Genomic DNA, 22,445 nt, shown 5'->3' on the forward strand with positions numbered 1-22,445 from the left:
CTTAATATGAGCATTTTAAATTAAATAGTCAAGCTATCTTGCTATTGTATCTTTGTGCAATGCAATTCTACTGCATTGAGTATAGCGGAGTATTATTTTTAAAAAATTGATAGTTAAGTCCATGTATAGGGCTATCTACTTTGGTCATGAAGGTTTGGACCACATAGCACTGCAAAAGCCTCATTTGGACCACCTCTATATATGAAAGAAACCAAGTTCAGATTGATTTGATTGGATCCAACTCAAAAAGACCTAGCTCCTAAAGCTGATGAAGCATCCACACAAAGGCTATAGGTCCGTACACCCAAGATTGCAGCATCCATCCATGGATTGTATCCATTTGTCACTAATATAAACCTTGATCCCTGATCTATGATAGATGTCCTCTAAAACCAGAAGGAGAAAAGGATATGTGTCAACTATCAAAGATCCTTTAATCTTCTTCTAGAGCAAGGGCCCCTACCCACAACATTTTGAAAACTATGTCAAAATAACTAACCCAGAAGATAAGTGCGAGAAGTGTGAAGGCGTGAAGGGAGAAGTAACAAGAGAGCAAATCATGCTAGTTGTAATATTGGAGCATTATGGGGTTGCGAACTTTCTTCGTGTGGATTCGACTTAGGGTTTGTTTAGATATTCTTATAAGATGAGTCCTAAATTTTACAGGAATCGAATATATTTGCTTATCCATCTTGTATTTTCTAATAGCCTGTCCAAATCTTAACTTTTGGTCTGGAGGAAGAAAAAAGACTTATGGCCTATCTGAGTGATTGACTAAAAATTCTGTAGAATTTGTAGATTAGACCAGTACAACCAACAAAATCATAGAATTACGGACCGAACTAGATCTATATTTATAATTACATATTAAGCCACTTTAAAGTTATTTTTGCATATTTATTAATATAAGTCTAGTCCAACTTATAATTTTATAATTTTATTGGTTGTAGTGGTCCAATTTATAAATTTTATAAATTTTGTAGCCTAATAATCATCCAAATAAGTTCTGTTTTGATGGGGATTTTTTCTTTCCACAAAATTTGAATTGGGCTGATTTTCGTTCCTATCATCTCTCTCTCCTCTCTCCCATCTCTCATGGGATTTCATCTGAAGAAATGATGGATGATTGATGGGACTTACCTCACTCCATGCATGTCACCTGTTTTCCCGCCACTCCAATTAAATGCCGCCTCCCGCCTCCCGGGAAGTAGTTAAAACACTGGGTGGCAGGAGACAGCCATATAATGACTCTGAAAAATCTCCTTTTTTTTTTTTTTAATTAACATAACTTACAAGAACCATCATGATAATCAATGTTTTGTTCCATATACTCCAAAAATTAGACTAAACAAGCTATGGTGAAATCATCATTTTATTGTAATGAATGAAAGTCAAAAAATTAAGTATTATTTTTGAGGAAATACATACAAGTTTGAGCATGAGACCTTGGCTATAAAGTGATGGGTGCCAAGCAATTGAGCTGATAATTGTTGACTATTTTTTTTGATTATTTCAATGCTAAACTTCTTAGCTGAAATGACTTTCCAGCACTCCATTTTCTATGGATTTATAGTTTTCCAAGAAACAAGATTGATGAAAGATAAAGGACTAGGTAAAAGTAAGAGTTCATCCATCAAGTTAAATATTATAGTTTTTTTTTTTGAGTGTGTGTCTTAAATAGCAGTCTTTAGTTGTAACATGTGTGCTTCCTCTCAAAAAAGGTATGGTGATTATTCATCATCACCGCCCAGGTTTCCAAGATCTCTTATATAAGAGAGCCTACATCAACCTGCTAAGCTAATAGCTATTGGCATTGAGTAAGATAAATCCAGCTACAATTTCAAAGTTTTGAATTCTGTAATGATTTTTATGTTGTTGGTATGTGGTAAAGGTTTTTTTTTTTTTGGTACAATGGCTGCTCATTCTACTCTAGTGCAAGTGCAGTCAGAAGAATCAATAGCGACAACCTGGCATAAGAGTGAAAGAGGGACCTCCGGATGTGTTCAGAGAATCTTTCTGGAGTGATGTGCAACATAGATAGGATTTAAATTTAAATTTTTGATCTGTTTAATGAATAAGTTAGATTTAGGTCGATGAAATTTTAACTTGATCTGCATTCAATCCGTATTTATTTCGATCTGATCCGATTGGCACCCGAGACCCAATGAAAAGTTAGCAACTGGACACCTCTGTCGACCTCCACATATGCGGTAAAGCATGATTCTCGTGATTTCAGCTTACGTGTTGGCTATCTATTGGCTCACAGTGTGGGCCTAGAAAATTTGTGGCGTCGTACCTATTAAAAGGCACCCGGACCCCGGCAATGTCACTCAAGTACCAGCTGGTTTTTTAGAAAACGTCCGTTGTAACATAGTAACGGCCGTTATAATGATTTTGAAAATTACATGTTATATTTGTATAAACAAATAATCAGGACCATTGGCCTTGCTATTGTTAACAGGCATTTTATTTGATTTTAGAAATATTATAATTTTCCACAATTATTATGAAATATTATCATTTTAGAAATATTTTTGATTTATTATAATTTTACTTGAGATCTCTCACTTGAAAAGATCGGTGCCAATTGATCAAGCTATCAGCCATTGATGTTTAACAATTATTCTATAAATAATGCTATTTTATGAACAGTCCTGTATACAAGCATGCATCACCATCTTTGTCCTTCAAATACATCACGCTATTTATATCTGGTCGTAATGATATGAATAAGTGTCGGCACGGTAATATAATTTTCTCAATCTTTTAAGTAAATAAATTACATAATTGAAGTAATTGTAATATATAATCTTTTTTAAAAAATAAAAAATAATAGTACGAATTGTAATACTAAATTGCATGCAACAATCGATCGCCGGTTGACATCTCCACCTATTTATCTAAAATGAAATAATACTTTTCTCCCCTTGACCAATGCATGCCTTTAACAAATAACATCCTTATTTGAAATTGTAATAATTTTTTTTTTTGTTAAACAAACTATAATAACAATTAACATAGTTAAAATGTTAAATTTTTTATCCCTAAATAAAACCTAGTATATCATCTATTTTCATTATGATGATAACTATAATTTTCTACTTGGTCTTTTTCTTTAGATGTAACATATACAAGCATTAAGTTGATACCTTGGGTGAGTCATCGGTACAGTACTTTGAGGCCTGATGATATGGACCACAAAAAAAAAAAAAAAGCTGAGCCCACAAAACACGAGGCCACAGTACTAAAATATCTCCCCACTCGTAAAAAATCTAGTTACTGCAGTTCAGACGCACGGCAAACACCATCTTTCAATCATGACCGTCCGTTGGAAGGACCCCCTCCCCTCCTCAAGACATCTGGACCACGCCGAACCCAATACTAAACCCTCCCTAATGCATCGGTTTCTCGATCACCGACAGCCGGTGGTCCCGGTCCGGACCGGCCGCCAAAATTTAAAAAAAGAAAAAGAAAAAAACCGGGGCGGTCTTGGGGATGTCTCCGTGCTGCCCGTCACGTGCGCTGGTTGTCAGGTAAAGCAGGAGCAGCTGGGTGCGGGCCCCCGGGTTTGGATAATAAGGGTTTGGTTTGCGTCGAGGTTTGGACTTTAAAATAACAAGCATTTTTTTTTTGCATAAATTTAAATTTAAATTTGTTTAAATAATTTTTTTAAATTTATATTTATTTTTATGTTTTTATAAAATACTATTTTTTATAAATGTTTTTGATAGTTCCATTAATTAAAATTATATTTTTTGTTTTTTATCGTGATCAAGTGGCATGTATTTTTTTATATATTTATCTATTAAAAATATTTTAGTTATTTTAATTTAAAATTATTAATTTTTTAACGGTAGTTGGTATGTTTATATATGTAAAAATAAGAATAAAAAAATAGCAAGTATTTTTTGAGAATATATATATATATAATTATTAAATTTTAAAAAATATTTGTATAAAATTTAATATCTAAAAGAATATTGATGTAAAAGTTTTAATAATAAATTATTTTGGTCGATCCAAAAAAAGAACAGGGAAGAAAGCGAGGAGCGGCCGAGCCTGAGGTCTATAAAAGGCTCGCCTCGGTCCCTGCGACGGGGCGGGCTGTCCATCTCTCTGTTGTCATCGTCTTCCTTCTCCGCTACCACGAGCTCGAAATGATGGAACCCTTCACCTCTCCCTCACCGGCGAGTGACCCGACCGCCCCCGTCCCGAACCTTTTCTGGCGCCCCCTGGGGTATGTCGCTCCTCTGGGGAGCCCCTCCCCCCCCCCCCCCCTCCTCTCTTTCTCTTTCTAAACTTCTCTTTCCCCAGCCCCTTTTTTTTCATTTTTTTTCGTTTTTGTTCTTGTGTTTTTTGTTTTTCTTGCTGCTGCAGAGGGGAGAGTCTGGAGCGGCGGGTTGGGATTGAGACAGGAGGAGTTGCGGGAGGGGAACAGATGAGCAGTACGGCGGCGGCGCGGCCGCTCTTCACCGTGTCGCAGTGGCAGGAGCTGGAGCTCCAGGCGCGAATCTTTAAGCACCTAGCAACCGGAGAAGCCGTGCCGGTCCATCTTGTTGAATACTTCCGAAAGAGCCTCGAGTCCATGGCGTCCCGTTCCTGCCACCACCCCGCTGCTGCTGCTGCTGCTGCTTGTGAGCTTGCTCCCAACTTTTTCTCGTGTTTGTTTTTTTTTTTTTTGGTTCTTTTCCACTCTGTTTTGTGAAGCTGGTTTGGAAAGTTCCGATCTTTTATTCTCTTTCGCTTCTTTTCGGTGGTTTTGGTTGGAGCTTAGTTGAAGAATGTTGCTTGCATTGGCTTTGGGAACGTTTTCAGGGATCGTTGGAGGGGGTTTTGTTGGCTTGTTTTATGCTAAAAATGTGATCTCGCTATCGGTTTACTTTGCTCTCCGCCATCTATGTGAGTTTCTCGTTGTTTCGAATCGATGGCTCCCTGTGATTGGGTTTCTTTTCGGTGAAATTCGAATCGCATTTCTATTATTTCCGTTCCATATCAAAGCGGGATGTTATGCTTGCTTCTGCTTCATTCATGTTTCAAAGAGTGAGTTTTCTTAAATGCTTTCCATTAAGAATTCTTCTACTTATACTGCGGCTAGGACTTTCTATTATTACTGGGATTTATTGTGGCTGCTTCTTTCATTATTTTGCCGGGGTTTATTGTAGTTTGTTTCGAGCGGCCGTCCTGTTATCAACATTTTATGTGCCTTTATTCAGTTTTTTCTCTACCTTCTTTTCGAGTAAGAATCGAGGTTTTCAATCCAAGTTTTTTTTTTCCTTCAGTAGAATGGATGATGAGCAGCAGTTTTAGCTCTCATATTTACTAATTTCTGTTTCGATCACCTTCAGTGGGTTATTACTCCTACTTCGGAAAGAAGCTGGACCCGGAGCCCGGCCGGTGCCGGCGGACGGATGGGAAGAAGTGGCGGTGTTCCAAGGAGGCTTACCCCGATTCCAAGTACTGCGAGCGCCACATGCATCGGGGCCGTAACCGTTCAAGAAAGCCTGTGGAAGCCCCTCCACAATCCCAGTCTCGGTCCCCTTGTGCATCGACCGTCACATCGCCCGCCCTGACTGGGAGCAGCGGGAATGGCGGCGGTAGCTTCCAGAGCATCCCCCTGCACTCTCTTGCAGGTGGCAGCACTGCTGCTTGCCCTTTCCCCGGCGGCGCCGCCGCCTCCTCTCCGCTGCTGATTGACCCTGGTTCCTATACCGTGGCCGAGAAGGAGCTCAGGTGCTTGCTTTCCCTGTTTTCTTTTGCGGAAATATTCTCTAACAGTCTCTGCTTTAAAATTAACAATCTTAATCGGGAAGAAACTCTGTTTTCTTTTGTCGGTCAAGCGAATGAGTCATATCATCCTAGTATAAATACAACCACAAGCATCAACATAAATGATATCTAGGAGCTCCCAAGTGATCCCAGAGATGGAATCCCGACACAACACTGCAAGAGTGATTGGCAACATAGGAAGCAAGCGGTCGACAAGAACCTTAGAAAGGTTCAAATCCATGTGATTGTACTGTTACTGATATAAAGTTCCAATCTTGGGTGTTCTGCAGAATTAAGCAATGCCCATGTGGCCTAGTTGTAGCTGTTATTTTGCAGGAATTATATGTCGAGATTACGTAAGCTTATCTGATCTTCCTGATTAGAAGTGGAAGATATAAGATGCCATGTTCGATTCTTTCGGTGGCAATGGCCGTTTAGATCACGTTCTAATCGGTTGCAGATGGAATCAGACTTCTGGCTTTCTGTTGTCGGAGATCGAGTTCGGGGGATGACTTGCAGAAGGCTCTTCTCGGTGCTCTGTATGGAATCCAGTATGTCTGTAGAGATTGATGCAGTACTGTTAGCTGACAAGCTTTCCTGCCGTCTTGCATGCTTGACTAAAATTTCTGCTCTGGCTACTGAGTAGGAGCAGGTTGTTTGGCAACTTTGAAATGCTTCCAGTAGAGATGCGAGGAATTTAGAGTTCAGATCTGCCACTTGTCAATCTCCCAGTCTGACCAGTGGGATACTTTGTCAATCTATCTGATGGCATATTATATATAGAAAGTCAGGTTTCGGTATATCTGCAAAAGCACCTGAAAAGACTAATAAAGTGCTGAAAAATATATATTTTTTATCGTGCCCTGTACTTGTTTTACAGTTTAGTTTTTTCTAATCTGCAAAGACATTCTTAGAGAAGCTAGAGTGGAATTGGGTTTTTACAAAGGAAGGCCTCAAGCCAACTCATTCTATAGGTTAGGCTGTAAAATATAATTGTTATGGGGCATTCGGTCTATGAAGTTTGTGACAACCTCTGACTTTGAATAGGCTTAGCTTTCAAGCTTTATGGTTTTCCTTCACATGCTTGTGCAAGAACTAGAGATAGATAGGAAACTCTTGTGGAGGTTGTTATAGAATGTAATAACTGCATATGTATTTGCCTGAGGATTCTTAGTCTTTTCGAACTGCTTGGGAGAGTAATTTATCTTAGACAGTAATCATTGGAATCATGGCATAATTGGCTTTACTAAGTGGAGAAGCTAACCAGTAGGCCACCACATGGTAGTAATTCCTATTTTTTAATGAAATCATCTGTTTCTTCTACCTTGTGTTATAAGTTGCCAGAAAGAATCATGCTTAAGCTTTCTTTGTTAATATTTCATATCGTGTTCAGTTGTTCATGCAAGTTTAAGGTTTCTCATCCTCAACAAAGCAGTTATTGGTGTTATGCGGGCACAAATCCTAAGTGCTTGCATGCAGCATCTTGTTATGATATAACTTCACATAGCCTTTTAACTTAGTTTTGCACATGATGACAACCAAGCACATGATGGTATTTTTCAAATACCATCTTCAAATAAGGGACCTTTTACATTGTTAACTTTCAGGTAGTGATCTAAGTTCCTTGTATGTTTCTATTTGCAGCCTACTAGCAAGGGTGAGTAACAACTACTCAATCATTTCACTGCAAAGCAGCCTCATGTGGTTCATTCAGGATTCATTTTTGGTGTTTTATATTACATTGTGTGAACTTATCGGTTTTTATTCGAGGCATGGTTTTTATATATGATCATCTCATCTCCTCTTACTTCGGTCTTTGGTTTCTCAATTTAATTGTATTAGTAAATTGCATTAGTCTCTGTTTGTAAGTTGAAAGTATCTCAACTTTAATTGATATCATATTGTGGTCAGCTTATTGTTACAAATGCATCCAAGAAGCCTTTATTGTTTTGTTGATAAAACCATTACTGCAACTTGCATCCTGTCTGATATAGATGTTGGCTAAGCATATTCATCGAAGAAGTCTATTGTTTTAGATTTGTATCAATATCTTTCAACTTGGATAGGTTTTTGTTAGTGTGGATTTAGTGATCACTGCATATGAAATTTTTCAGATACAGACTTCTGCATGAGGCACTGATCCCTCTCATATTTGTAACCTGAACTAATACATGACATCCTTTCCAAGCTTGCAGCATCCACTGCATGGTTAGATATATTTAAGTGTTTCACATTGTCAAATTTCTCTGTATCTTTAGCAGTAAGAGAAGCTCACTTCGGTTCAGCTAAAATCATGCTTGAGGTACTTAGTTGAATTTAGTGCGGTGCGTCACCTCAGATAACAAATGAAGGATTCCTGTCTGATAATTGTAATTCAATTCTGAATTCTATAGAGGAAATGCTTATGCTGGCAATTTACGCATGACATATCATTACATTGCGCTCTGCAGCAGCGCTCTTTAGACAAAGTTCTGCGGTTTCAATTCCTAAAGCTTTTCTGCTTGAAACATTTCTACAACTTTAAATGGTTGTTAGCCTCGTGTCAAAGAAATGTCGACTGCTACTGAGCCTTTTTCATCTGATCCCTTAATTCAGGTACCCATATGGAATGAAAGCTGAGGTGGACGAGCATAGTTTCTTTTCTGAAGCTTCTGGAAATTCAAGGGGCCTTGGAATTGACTCTTCCCTCGACAGCTCATGGCGTCCGATGCCGTCTCGGACGTCCTTGTTTCCTCTTTCAAAAGCCAGGAGCAACTCTTCTCTGCAGAGCAGTTATCTTCAGTTCACAACACTGCAAGAACTGGGGCAGGCTTCAATCAGCTCCCTGTCAAAGCCAGAGCAGCAGCAGCATTCTTTCTCCGGTAGCGAGTTTGGGTTAGCGGAGCCTGTGAAGCATGAAAGCCACTCACTCCGACCCTTCTTTGATGAGTGGCCCGGGACAAGGGATATGTGGCCTGACCTTGAAGGTAAGAGGTCCAACCAAAATTCTTTCTCCACAACCCTACTCTCAATCTCTGTACCAATGTCATCCACCGACTTATCCACTACCAATTCCAGATCTCCTAACGGTACGCCCTAATTCTAAAGGCAGCATCCCTCAAACTGTATTTATTTAGCAAGCTTGCTGATTTCATCTTCTTTATCGGTCATTGCAGATGACTCAAGGGCTTGTTGTGGGCATGTGGAGCAATGATGTGGGGTGGGAGACTTGCTTGATGGCCAGGGATCCTCTTCTGGTTTAATCAACAGAATTTTGAGATCCTCTTTATGCTTTTCTGTTGTTGACTCTTGTGGAGGGGTCCTATGTTTGACATTGATTACCTTCATGGGAGTTGTGTTGATTGGTTTGGCATTTAAATTCATGCGTGGTCTTTTAAATAGCTTGTACTGTCTATGAAAACTTTGTATAAGTTCTTTTTGGAATCCAGATGCCTGGAGATATAAAAGCTACTGGAATATCTTGTTCATGTCTTAACATGTGAATGAAACCTGGGCAGCAATCAAGTTGTTCTGCTTCACTGCATGGCTGCACTAGAGTATTCAAAACTTCTGTTCCTCAAATTCAGGCATTTGTAGTTTTGTACAAATATGATCTTTAATACTATATTGTTTTGTCTCTGCCTTCAGCTTTTGCTGCTATCCTCCATTTAGTATCCTGCCTCTTTATTTCCTTCAACTGAAACTTGTGTGGCCAAAGTGGAACAACCTCCACAAGCCGATGCAAAAAAGGGGTGTCCATGGGCCTGACTGCTTTTAAGATGCTGCGTGTTGGATGGGATTAATGGACCTTGGCCATGCCTGTTGATGGGGACCATTGGTCTTTATTGCTATGGAACTTCTGAAAGCTTGAACTGGGAACCACAGAAGCAACATTGATGAAACTTGAGAGTTTAGGAAATGGAACAAAAGCAAACATGGGTGGCAAGGAATAGCTGTATTTGCTGCTCCCCTTCTCATTGCTTCTCCAAACACTGGCATGCATGTCACTACTTTATGGGTGTGACATTTAGGCTTCTGAGGGTCCATCAGACTTTGTGGTGTACTTCACTTGTGTGCTGATGGATAGAGTGTAAGCATGTTGCTTCACGGGTCCCAGGCAGGGGGCATGTATGATGGACATCTGATCATAAATGGTGGGCAACCAACATGCCATTGGATATATCCTAGATCTTTATAGTCCTTGTTTATCCAATCTTTGGCATTTGGGTACAGTTCAAGGGTGTTGTTCCTTTGTTCAGTGATATTTTTTTCAGAACTCTTATGCCAGGAGAAAACTGGCACACCTTCTCTTTCCCCCAAAAGTATATATGGCCACACTGTCTCTCTTAAACTCAGTCTGGCGACTTTCATAACTGATCTGTTCCATTTCTTTCTTAATTGGTTTTTGTGTCCAGAATCTAGATATATGTAGTGTCATCATGTATATGATGCAAGGGTGTGTCCCATCGGGGGGTTGCATGGCCAAAGCTAAGCCGTTGATTTGCTGTTTTTATGGACTGGTGTTGTTCGACTGTAAGAAGCATGCACTATGAGGGACTGAAAGTGATTTCAAGCTGGTTTGGATCAAGCCTGTTTTGGCCCATTTATGGTTTATTTGTGTGATGCAATGTAGATACCCATAAAACCTATAGTGTTATGGCTTTGATTTAGAGAAAGGAAGGGAGATCCATCTGTATTATAATTACCCAAATCTAAATTCGTAGGATGCACCACCCATGACTCAAACTTGGAACCTAAACTTATCAAAGTTTGTGAGTTTGAATTAATTTTGGTTAATGTTGATTAAGTTAGTTTGACCTGATTGAGTTTAGTCTAACTCCAATCTTGATTGGAGTTAGACTAAACTCAGTCTTGGATTTGGTTTAGACATCCAGGCTCCCCCTCTGATGGCTGCTTACATAATAAAAATGGTCTTCTTAGCTCTAGGATTCATAAGAACCCCAGCCCTACCTTTACATTCCTAATCACTACACCCATTATCATAAAAAGTCTAGGTCAACATCAAGTTAATTCAAAGCCTTCCATGGTCAAATCCTTGAATTCATCCTTTAAGCCTAATTATGTGAGGACCCATGTGAGTGTGTATTTAGCCCCATATCGGTTATTTGCTGGGTAGATCTTGGGTACTTATACGGGATCAAGGAACCCAAGTAATATTTTTTGGCTAGCCTTTTTGGGTAAGGTTTTCGGTTGTTACAAATGGTATCAGAGCGAACTTGACCCATATTCTATGTGGATTTGGGGACACTGCAGCACAGGTTCATGAAGATTGACCACGGGCCGGTCGTAGTGCTTGTAATTATATTTGAACTTTTAGCCTAACGAGGACGTCGAAGCTTGAACGAGGGGAGTATGTGAGAATTCTTGCGGGCGTATGTTTAGTCCCATATTGATTATTCGCTAAAAAGATCTTGGGTACTTATACAAGATTAAGGAGCCAAAAAAATACCTTCCGACTAGCGATTTTGGATGAGATCTTGAGTTGTTACAATAGAATCAGAGCGGACCTGACCCATAACCTATATAGACTAGGGGACACTGCAGCAAAGATTTATTGGGGTTGATTATGGACCCCGATCGTGGTGCTTGTGATTAAATTTAAATAGATTTGAACCTTTAGCCTGACGAGGACATCAGGGCTTAAAACAGAAGAGTATGTGAGGACCCGTGCAAGCGTGTGTTTAATCCTACATCGGTTATTCGCCGGATAGATCTTGGATACTTACACAGAATCAAGAAACCCAAATAATACCTTTTGGCTAGCCTTTCTGGGTGAGGTCATGGGTTGCTACAAATTAGATCTTTCATGATCAATTCCAACTCATTTGGCTCGCATTATACTAGCTCAAGCATTGTTAGTCAAATTGGTCTTAAACCAGTTATACTTGGTATCTTGTTTGACTAGTTTTCACCTTTAGTCAAACTAAGTCAAATCAAGCCCGGATTAAAAACGAACACTCTTTCATACTTATTATATGTTTATATTCATTCCTATGCTGGTCCAGTTTATGGCCCAAAAAAGTAGCCACCTATCCTATTGAGCTGCCTAATTTTAAATTAGCCATTTGATTAGGTTTTGGCTTTCTAAGAATTGATATTAGGTTGTGCTTTTTAAATTGATCCATGGCATCACTGTCAAGTAATCACACATGGACACATGAATCCACTTAAAGCATTAGATCTTATGGAGACTCTATAAGGTCCGTAGCCATTAAGCCACCCTTCCTCTCCCTTAGTTGTTAGAGGGGTCACCCATCTCTTCCACTACATTTGTTTTTCCTTTAAGAGAAAGAGAGAGAGGCCTATCCGTAATATTATTACCTAAATCTAGATTTGTAGGATGCACCACCCATGACTCAAACTTGGAACCTAAACTCGTCGAAGTTATATAAGTTTGAATTAATTTTGGTTAATGTCGAATAAGACTCATCCTTAAGTCTAGTTCAGACATCAAGGCACCCTCTCTGATGTGTGTTGATGTAATAAAATGGTCTTCTTAGATCTAGGATTTATTAAAAACCTTAATCAACACCTTAAACCTACATTGAAAAGAAATTCTTGCAATCTTATATCTGATACAATACCCTAGTATTCTTGCATTCTTGCACTAAAACAACTTAAACAAGTGCGTAAAACATGAGATCGGACTAGAAATTGTTATTATTGTGAGAAAGTATCATTATTATAAGCGAAGAATGAAGGAACACAGTAAGGTATATGCATTACCTTTATATAGAGGTTGAATAGGTGAAAAGGGGTTCTCCACAGCACAAAAGAGACTGTGTAGGTTCGGAAATGAAGTTAGTTTGTCCTAATCTTGATTTCAAGGCAATTGCAAATCCATCTTCAGCAAGTGATGGCAGTTGGGTCATTTCAAAAATGTACTTAACAACATTACAGGGCAAATAAGGGGAGGGGGTACATTAGTTCAATGAGAAATTGGTGAATCTGATTAAGAGTGTATAAGTACATTGAGGGCAAAGTCAATGGGATCCTAAAGTAATTTTCCTTTCATTTTTATGATAAAACTTACATTGTTGCTTATGCACTTTATTTTTATGCACCTCTCTCTCCAATTAAATACAAAAATATTTTAATTTTTTGAAATAAAACTTATTTCCCTCCCCCTACTCCTACTAATATATAATGGAAAAGTCTTGAGACTCACTTTACAAAACAAAAAACCTCTTGTGCGCGTACTAGAGAAAATCGTATAGAGTAGGATTTCATTTTAACTATATCTCCCATAGTGTGCATCTTAACGTAGAAGTCTAAGAGCCATATTGCGACAAATGCATGAAGAGTTGAGGCCATCTACTTGCCCCCTCTTTTTCCTCATCAAACTTCTGTCAATCTATCCATGAAGCTTTTCTTCTTCATGAGGTATATATTAGGTTGCTGGATGATTAATCTACTAGGTGTGTATCATTTGACCGTGAACTATGTACTAGCGAATACTATATTGTATAAACCATATATCGATTTGCCTAGAGATGTGTACAAGGTCTTTGCTGGGTATATATCCAAAAAACTTACAGTATGTATCAGGAAGCTGCGAGTGTGTATCACATGACCATGTATTAGGTATTGGTGAATATGATTTACTTCGAGATATGTATTGGATCGTTGGATGACTAATATGCAAGATATATATTGCTTAGCTATATATCATGTACTAGTGAATACTATATTCTAGAAATTGTGTACCGGTTACTTGAAAGTGTGCATTAAGTTGCTACCGGATATATATCAAAGAAGTTCAAAATATGTATCAGCAAATCATCGAGTGTATATTAATCTCAAACTCCATGTCATGTGACGTAACTCCAAATTTTGTATTTCAATTTGTCATCTAAATACTAAAACCAAAATTTCAGTTTCCCGCGCATCTGTCTGGCCGAGCAAAAAAAAAAAAGAAGAAAAATCTTGCGTCCGTGCCGAGTGCTGGCTCTAGTTTTATAGTACAATTCATTTAAATTGGAATCTGTCGTTCGAGCCCGCCACTATAAGTAGCCTGGAACCTCCGGCTCTCCACCCAGACTGACTGCAGCTTCAATGGGGAAGAGAGCATCGTGGAAGGGAACGTCGGCCACGACCTCGGCCTCCAGATCCTTCCTCTCTCCGCCTCCTTTCCCTTCTTCTTCCTCCAAACCCTTCGCCAACTTCGATCTCACCTTCGCCGCTACTTCCTCCAAGAAAACCCTCACCCCGATCCCCTTCCTTCTCTCCTCCCCGTCCGCTCCCCACCAAACCCTCGCCACCATCTCCGATCTCAAGAGCCAGGCCTCCTCCCACTCGGACTCCCTCAAGCGGCACCTCGATCTCGGCCACTCCGAGACCCTCAAGGAGTTCGATTCCTCCCACACGCGAATCGCCAAAAGGTTCAAGGTAAAGCTCGGCTCCTTTCGCTTGGATTGGAGCGGTGATGATCTCGTTTCCATGGCTGCAGTTTTTACATCGGAAACTAGTTCTTTTGATACGGCCCCAAGATTTGAATTATACTGGTTAAATTTTTTCTGTGCTCTGAACAAATTGTTTGATAAGTGTTAGGAACTTGTTATATTGGAGCGATCTGATAGAATTTGTTTTGACGTTCTCCTTTCTTTCGTTCCATAATTAGGTTTCAGATAAGAAACTAGGTTTAATATGCCTCCAAGATTTGGATTCTCGGATGGAATTTTGCTGTGCTCTGTAGAAATTGTTTAAATTTGTTTAGCTTTGAGAAATTTGATGCAGTATATGATGCTGATGTCCTTTCTTTCATCTTCATAATGAGGGCTTTGATCAGAAACTGGTTTAATATGTCTTAATCTGAAATCTTTATGGCAATCCTGCTTTACTCTGCAGAAACTGTTTGATGATTATGATTAATTTCTTTAGATTGGAGTGATCTGTTTAATGTTGCAGCAATCTCCTCTTTCTTTCTACTGCCACCCCTTTCTTTTGGTTCATCCATAGCTACATCTTAGATCAGGAAATATTGTTCGTATGTGCTGTTTTAATTCTCGGAGGGAATTTTGTTGTGTTTTGTTTAAATTGTTTGGTAATTACAAATATTATGCAGTTAAAGGAGGTTATGGATTTACATCTTGCAACAGGCTCAGTGTTAACCTGTAACTTTTAATTCCTCAGGGAAGCTATTCTGCTGAGATCTCTGCACTCATCTCAGGGTTTATCTGTGAAATCTTGGTTGATTGTAGCAAGCTTGCTTATTTGATGGGAAATGGCTTATGGGTTTTTTTAAGCCTCATCTCGTCTCTCATTCCTAAAATATGTTTTCCCATTTTCACTAATGTCACATTTTGCCTTGCATGCAAGTCAAAAGATTCTGAAAATACAAAACATGTATATTCTTTTCTCATCTTTAAGACAAGTCGTGTTTTGATTTCTGATACCTGAAAATCCTATGGAATTGAATTAGTGAATTTGATGAATGCACACTGTTCACCAAGACATGCTAATGTATCCTGTATAAACTATTACTAAGGATTTTTCATTTACTGTCTGTTATTGTTATGCATGGTCCTTTTGATTTTAATTTTATTTAGTTGTGATCATATTTTACACTGCTGATGCTGGTCCTAGTCCTGTTTAGAGAAGAGAGGAATAAATATTAGTTTGCCCCTTATTTGATATACTATTAAATAAAATGCTGCAGTGATTTGTATAGCATCATTAGTCTGTCTTGCTTGGCTTGTAATTTATCTACAGCAACCACTTTGTTATGTTCTAATTGACTTTATGAAATTAAATGAAATAATGAGAAAAAATTCCTTCATCCAATACATGCAATATAAAACAAGAGGCTATAAATTTTGCATCATTTACATATTTATCTTTTTGTATGCATTTTTGTGCTTTCTTTGGTGGTGGTGCTTTTTTTTTTTGTTGGAGGAGGCTGTAACTCCGACTATGCTGTGCTTAGTGTATGTGTAGCTCGTCCCAAGCCCAGAAGGAGGCTTGTGGTAAAAAGTGAATATGTAAAACTATAGCCACATCTTATGGACATTAATCCTAAAGAGAATCGTTGGGGCGTTCTCTACTAGTGATGTGTTACATCGAACCCCAAGTGTGGTAAAAAGTGGAAAGGGTAAACTAGGGTGTTATCTCAACATTTTTCAAAAACATATGGCACTAAACCTAGCGGAATGAAGGGAAAAGATTCATTCAGCCGACCCCAACTATTTTGAGATTAATGCTTTTAGTTGATTTGAGTTGAATTGAGGAGGGGGAGTGCATTAGATAAAAGTCTGATAAAAGCGGGAGTGATCAGCAAACCTAATGATTTGAGGCTTGTTAGTCTACTTCCTTACCCTCTTGTATTGTGTTTTTGATACTTTGGTCAAAATTGAAAGATTCAATACTTTGTGTTTTCCTTTCCACTTGTTTAAGGTGGTGGTTATTTTCCCTCTCTGTAGTATCAAGAATGTCCCAGGGGACATATTTCACTATCGATATTATTGTATTAATGGGCCATTAGAATATTGCCTCAGTCAGTGCTGAAGCATCCCTAGCCCAGCCAAGCTAAAAATAAGCAAATGTGATGGTTAAATGTTGTGAGTATTAATTAATATTCCAAATAAGCAACTAATTTTAGTGAAGCTTTTCAAGAAATGAGACTTTCTGACCATGAGGTAATGGATTGCTAAATCCATTTTAGAGAAAGAACAGTTTCTTGTGGCTAAAACCTCTATGGTGTGATGGGCCCGAATACATTCTTCACTAATGTCTAATTTGTTAGAAGCTTGAGCCACTCCACCAATAGCTTTTCTAGACTTCCAAAAGATGGCGGCAGTCCCAGTGGATACAAACAATCATCATCTGTCTACAGTACCTACCCCAAGATTTCTCCACTGAGAGAGACAATAAGATCTTAAGACATCTAAAAAACCACACAAAGGACCCTGTTTAAGCATAACAGAAATGCTTTGCCAGGACCAACAATCTAGAGTGCTGGCTAGAGATCCCATTACAAAATACTATCTTATTTTATACCATATTCAAGAAAATTCAGCAAGGATTTTCTTATCTCTTTCTTTTTCTTTCCTACTTTTTTCTACCTGTTCTTTCTTTGGGGTCTCTGTGTACGTGAAGTTGGGAATGATGATAAAATTATGTAAAATAACTACAAAATATTGCAAATGACTGTATCATAGGGTGATATTGTTTTCTGGTCATCTAGAGGTGAATATGACTGGAACATTTTTGCTCTGATTCAGAAAAAATAAATGCAGGAAGTTATTTGTCACTTAAATGTGTCCAAGTTGACACAAAGACATGCTTTTTATTCCTTTAGTGGATGAAAAAAATAAAGTTATGCTTCAAATTTTATAAAATGTTGACAAGTTTGCTACATAAGCAAAACCATTTAGTTGCAGTTGAAGTCTTGTGGTGATTAACCAAATAGTGGGTATTCTCTCTCTCTCTCTCTCTCTCTGTCCCCCTCCCTCCTCCCTCTTCAGATCCAGACACAAGCTTGCCTACAGTTGTCAGAGGAAATAGAAAAGGAATATAAGAAGATATCTGACAGGATCAATGAGAATACGGAATTGATGAAGGTAGGCAATGGACACCATAGGCATTTGAAACAATCCCCTATTGATTTTCCTTTTCAGTTGCATAATTTGGTTCTGATAATCTATTTTGCAGGCTTCATATGCAGAACTAATTACAGAAGTACAGGCTACTGCATCTCGCGGTACATAAATGAAGAACTGATTTTAATTTTTCTTTCTTTTTCAGAGCTGTGTGCTCAAAGACCATTTGTTTGCAAAAAAAGACCAAATGAGCTAATGATGCGGATCACGAGGATAAACTGAAAAAATTTTAATATTTAATTTTGACTGATTCTGGGAATTATAGGTGTTTGTTTACAACAGGAAAATGATTAATCACAGTATCAGGCTATTTGGTTGTTTGCATTTTGCAGTAGCAAGTCAGAAGTGGGTAAAAAAATCCATAATTTAGGCCTATTCAGTTGCAGTTGAAACATCAGGCAATAGCTGCCGTTAACTCTATTCCTTTTGTAAAACAAGTTTTAGTGGTGCATCTTGGGAACTTCAAATGATATATCATAAGAAGTATATATAGATAAACTGATAGTATAAGAAGCTCCAACATGATATGAGAACTGCGGACCAAAGCCAAGCAAAAGTTCGTTATTAGTATGTAGTAGTGAAGTGTTATCTGTTTTATAATATCCCTTTTGCTTACTGAAATTGACCAGTTTGCAAAATATCCATCCCTGAGCTTGCACAATCCATGGAGAAAGCTATTGAAGGTTTGCGCAGCCGTTACAAGATTCCAGCAGCTCCAGTTTAATCAACAGTTTATGTGGTGAGCTTTCTGTGTGAGTACTTCTCATATATATAATACTTAGCTAATTTATACTGTTTAGTCATCAGTTGTTGCGTCTTATTTGTTCAACATCCTAATAATTTCCAAGATGTGGAGTTGGTTTATTAATTGCTGTCTTTTGTATTTGTTATACAGCCTAATGATGTTACAGATGTATAGTTTACAGCTGAAGAGGTTAACTAGCAGATTTAGTACCATCGGTAACTTTGAAATTTCTAAGTTTTACATCCCATGGACCCTCTATGAGAACATTCTAATTTTTCACTCTGAGATACATGGATATCTTTGAATTTGCTCTTTCATCTCATCCCGAGAAGCGCATTTCTGCTTCATCTGCTAGATCCTTTTAGTAGAATTGTGAAGATTGAGGCTTATATATTTTATACAAGCTTTAGCACAGATTCTAACTCAATGCGTGAATAGGTTAAGCTTAAAACCTTTGACAATCATCTTGGAATTTTATAGCAAGAGGGACCTCTTCATTGTACTTCTCCAATTTGACAAATATTTTACTGTATTTGGCTTATTTAGCCGAGGTTAGACAAAGCTAAGCAATAATTAAAAAGTCAAGCATATAATTAGCTGAAGAGATTTGTCATTTTTTTCATTTAAATTTTAATGTGATTGATGGCAGCCATTTTGCAATCGTTAAAGACATGGATAAAAAAGAAAATCCATAAAAGTTTTGCTGCATCTGCCACAAACTATATATCTCTAACTATAGTTGAGTATTCAAACTGATAGACCAACACCAGACCGAGTGATTAGTTCCCAAGAGAGCATACATGATCGCTGGTTTTGTGGAATGTAATCTTCAAAGGCACAAATTTAGTGCAGGATCATCTTGATTTAGTGGATGAAATTTTTTTTAAAATTGCATGGACGTGTTTTGTGTGTGTGTGCTATGCTTGTATATGTATATACAGGCATAATACATGCATATGTTTCATGTTTTTGTCCCCACAATAGTCCAGTCATTATGATGCACAAAAGATGGTGTACTAAAATTGGCAGTTGCATTCCGATAATGAGTTCTGACAATTATAAGAATAGAGTTACAACACCAGTATATGGTTCTCTGAATGCATGAATGTGTGCATAATTTAGTTTCTATTGAAACTTGAAGAACAATAAGTGTTGGTATACAATACATAGGAAACATGATAGTGAAAACCAAGACATGGGTATGCACAATCTATAAATCATTTATGCTTATGTTGGAACAGAAAAGAGAAGAAATTTTAACCCACCAATGACTTTTCATAATGGAACATTCCATAGGCACCTTACTCTTTCTTATGTACATTTCATGACTGGTCTCTTTTCAGTCATGTGATGTATTAATTAAATTAAAAGAATGGAGCAAATTATTGTACTCTTTGTATTATGGTTCATTAAATTTTTGGGGTAAATGCCAGGATTCTTCATACACAAGAATCCAGAAGAATTCTACAGGCATTTGCATTTTTATGGTTGTTCGCATGTCTGATACCAATATCCTACCAGCTAAAAAGAACCTTGGTAGGAGAGCTAACATAGCAATATCCAAAGGTTGATGGGTTGGCATAAGCTTCCTCTTTTTGATGTGCGTGAGTTGATTCTTTTCTTGTCAACAATGGATGCTGATTTCATTTTCTTTCTCAGAGAGAGTTTTTATCCAATTCAATTGTTATACGCTTGCAATGTAACATTGATATGGAAATGTGTACTCATTCCCATAAATGGACTGCATGCCAGCAAAATGAAACTGATGAAAACTAGGTGTTTCCATTGTCTACTTCTCAAACACTTCCTCTTGCTCAGTCGAGGAAATATGCCTGCAATTAAGAATTTTTTGAAGAAAAGTGATAATTGTTATTGGGGAAGCACCATCCAATGATAACAGATATATGAAGAATTGTCATATCTGAAATGCCTATATATGCAATGTAACATCATATGAATGGCAGTCGTTTCCCATGTGAAGTTTCATTACTTATGTGAGCAGACAACTGTTTACATTCATCATTAGAATTGTGAAGTGTTACTCTGCTCAAAAAAAGGAGGGGCAGGGGGAGGGGGACGCCGGGTAGGGGTTGGGGGCAGGTAGATTGTGAAGGATGTTGTAGATAATTATGGTAGTAGTCACTATGCCTGTTGTTTTGAGAATTGTTGCGGTTAGCTTAGATGTGAAGTAGCCTGTGGTCTCCCACACACAGCTCTCCTAATTTATCTTATGAATACTCAAGGGAACTACCTGTACGCTTAGTTTAATCCATAGTTGGAATCATGACCTGAATGGGTTTTTATCTTTCAGGACGTCGTACCTGCACTAAAGAAGCCCATTTTGTCGAAGTGTTGCTTATAAACTTCAATGATAGACCATGAGGAATTGATGTACGTAAATCTTAACAGATTGCTTGCATAGAAATATTGCAGGACTATATTTTCTTTAGCATATTGCACTGCTTACCATGGGTACTAAAGATTAGTGGTCATACATGTGTAAATACCAACATGGTGTTGTTGTCTTGCATTAAAAGTAACTTGTAATCTCCAATATCGTATTGCTGATTTCTCAATAGTTCTAAGAAATTATAGTGCATCATTGCCACCAAACAAGGGGGAAGACGGTTGACTGTATTGGTTACCGACTGCTTTTGTAACGAAGAACAAATTAGTGATTTTGGAACAATGGCTTGGCTGGATGTTTGCAGACGATGAGCTCCAATTCTTGTCAGCAGAACAGAAACGGTAACTGATGCGAGTACAAGCAGGATCAGAGCATTGTTTGAGTCAGATATATAATCTGGTGATGGAAGCCATTGCGTGGGCCTTTTAAGTTCTTATAACAGTATGTGCTACAAAGGGTGGATGAGAGGTGTTGAGGCAATGCAGTCTGCCAAAAATTAAGTGAATTTCAATGGGTCCATCGCCCTTCGACCTTACATTGTTTCCAGAGTCACTTCGAGGTGTTTAACATTTTGGTAAGTTCCAGTACCAGTTTACTAGTATAAGTCCAAAAAGACTGCAGCATAAAGTAGGCACGCAATTTTTGGGTATTTGTTTAATGCATTGTTAATTTATTTTTTTAATTTAAATTTATCAGGTTGGGTTTCCATCATGGTCAATTTTTGCCAATCCTGTATGTTATATGGCTGAAGCCTTCAAACATAATAACATATGGAGACGGCATCAGGCGCCACCAGCAAATCCTTCCCACTTCACACTTTTAAAAAAACTCCTTATGGAAGGAAAAGAAAGAAGTGAGCTAAAAATTTCAAGAATATAATAGGACTTGTTGAGATAGGATTATTAACAAAAATAAGAGAGCTAAGACCCATTGAAATACAACGTTTGTAAAAATTTTCCATAATGAAGTTAAAATGTGCCTTAAATTTTATCGTGAAATGAACTGAGATAATGGTTAGCCTATCCTACCTGTAAGGTATAATGGGACCAAGTATAAACTGAGCATGGAACTATGATGACAAGCTGAATTCCTTTTTAGTTGACGGTGGCTTTTCTTGTCCGCAAAGGTTCTTCCAACAAGGTGCAATCAAGATGGGTAGAGACTCAAATTATTTCTGATAATGCAGTTTGTGAACCACTCGGCACTATGGAGTAACCATTTTGCCTTCAATTTGCACTCATTTGTCACTAATTTATAATACTGTTTCTTGCAAGGAGGTATGGAATGTGCAAATGATTTCACTTGAGCATGTTATCTGATGTAGAAAATCCAATCATCATAGGTCAATATTATTGCAATGTTTACAATAATTATGCTGCCGGGGTATGCGACTTCAACGAATATTCTTTTCCTTGCTATAGTCCCACTATAGCCTAAGTGATAAGTATATGTTTATTTGCGAAACAATTTTTCAACTCTAGAGATAATAATAGAATATTTGTATTACTAGTTTTGTCATTTTCAATGGAAAGAGAGCAAAGAATGAGAAAATGGGCTTTAGATGTAATAATTTGCTTAAAGAAGTAAAAAGAGAGAAGGAAACATACTACCATCTTGGCATTCACTAACATATATTTTACTAGTGAGTGCATCTGTTTTTGAAGTATTCATTATTTCCATTCCTTATACGGATACTTGAAAATTCTCTCTGACGTAGTATTTTCCTATGTCTTTTGTCAATTTTTGTTGCGTAGAAAAATGCAGTGGAAATTAGTAACCTGATGTATGCTGATTTCATGGGACATCGAAAACACGCCTTGCTATTAGCCTCAACTGTAGCCAGTGCCGGTTGCACTGCAATTCACCTTGATGATTTGGACATCACGGCAGCAAATTCAACAGTAAATATACAGTCCCAAGGCGAAACCAC

At 38.0% G+C, this 22,445-nt stretch overlaps 2 protein-coding genes across 10 annotated transcripts; both read left to right on the forward strand.

The window, feature by feature from the left end:
* Positions 1-4,038: 4,038 nt before the first annotated feature.
* On the forward strand, positions 4,039-9,284 carry LOC103716657 (growth-regulating factor 5-like). Of its 2 annotated transcripts, none has more exons than XM_008804748.5 (5): positions 4,039-4,237; positions 4,378-4,634; positions 5,346-5,730; positions 8,362-8,834; positions 8,922-9,284. In XM_008804748.5, the coding sequence occupies exons 1-5, from the start codon at positions 4,158-4,160 to the stop codon at positions 8,957-8,959; spliced, it is 1,233 nt and encodes a 410-aa protein (XP_008802970.3). In that variant the 5' UTR covers positions 4,039-4,157; the 3' UTR covers positions 8,960-9,284. The 2 variants fall into 2 exon arrangements, with proteins under 2 accessions (XP_008802970.3, XP_008802971.3); XM_008804749.6 differs by having other exon boundaries at positions 4,105-4,237; positions 8,362-8,732; positions 8,922-9,105.
* Positions 9,285-13,751: 4,467 nt separating this feature from the next.
* LOC103716670 (uncharacterized) lies at positions 13,752-22,319 on the forward strand. Of its 8 annotated transcripts, none has more exons than XR_016395678.1 (6): positions 13,757-14,154; positions 17,229-17,324; positions 17,416-17,464; positions 17,993-18,102; positions 20,420-21,089; positions 22,270-22,319. XR_016395678.1 is itself a non-coding variant. In XM_088723106.2 (5 exons), exons 1-4 carry the CDS (start codon positions 13,822-13,824, stop codon positions 18,085-18,087), a joined length of 573 nt encoding a protein of 190 aa, XP_088579232.2. In that variant the 5' UTR covers positions 13,756-13,821; the 3' UTR covers positions 18,088-18,102; positions 20,820-21,447. The 8 variants fall into 8 exon arrangements, 4 of the variants coding, with proteins under 4 accessions (XP_026664093.3, XP_088579232.2, XP_038982879.3 ...); XR_015987787.2 differs by lacking the exon at positions 22,270-22,319 and adding an exon at positions 21,212-21,442; XR_015987788.2 differs by lacking the exon at positions 22,270-22,319 and having other exon boundaries at positions 20,420-20,499; positions 20,820-21,442.
* Positions 22,320-22,445: the final 126 nt, after the last annotated feature.

Source organism: Phoenix dactylifera, chromosome 6 (assembly GCF_051530095.1).
Source record: "Phoenix dactylifera cultivar Ajwa chromosome 6, Ajwa_hap1_PhDact_Kaust_v1.1, whole genome shotgun sequence".
Lineage (NCBI taxonomy): Eukaryota > Viridiplantae > Streptophyta > Magnoliopsida > Arecales > Arecaceae > Phoenix > Phoenix dactylifera.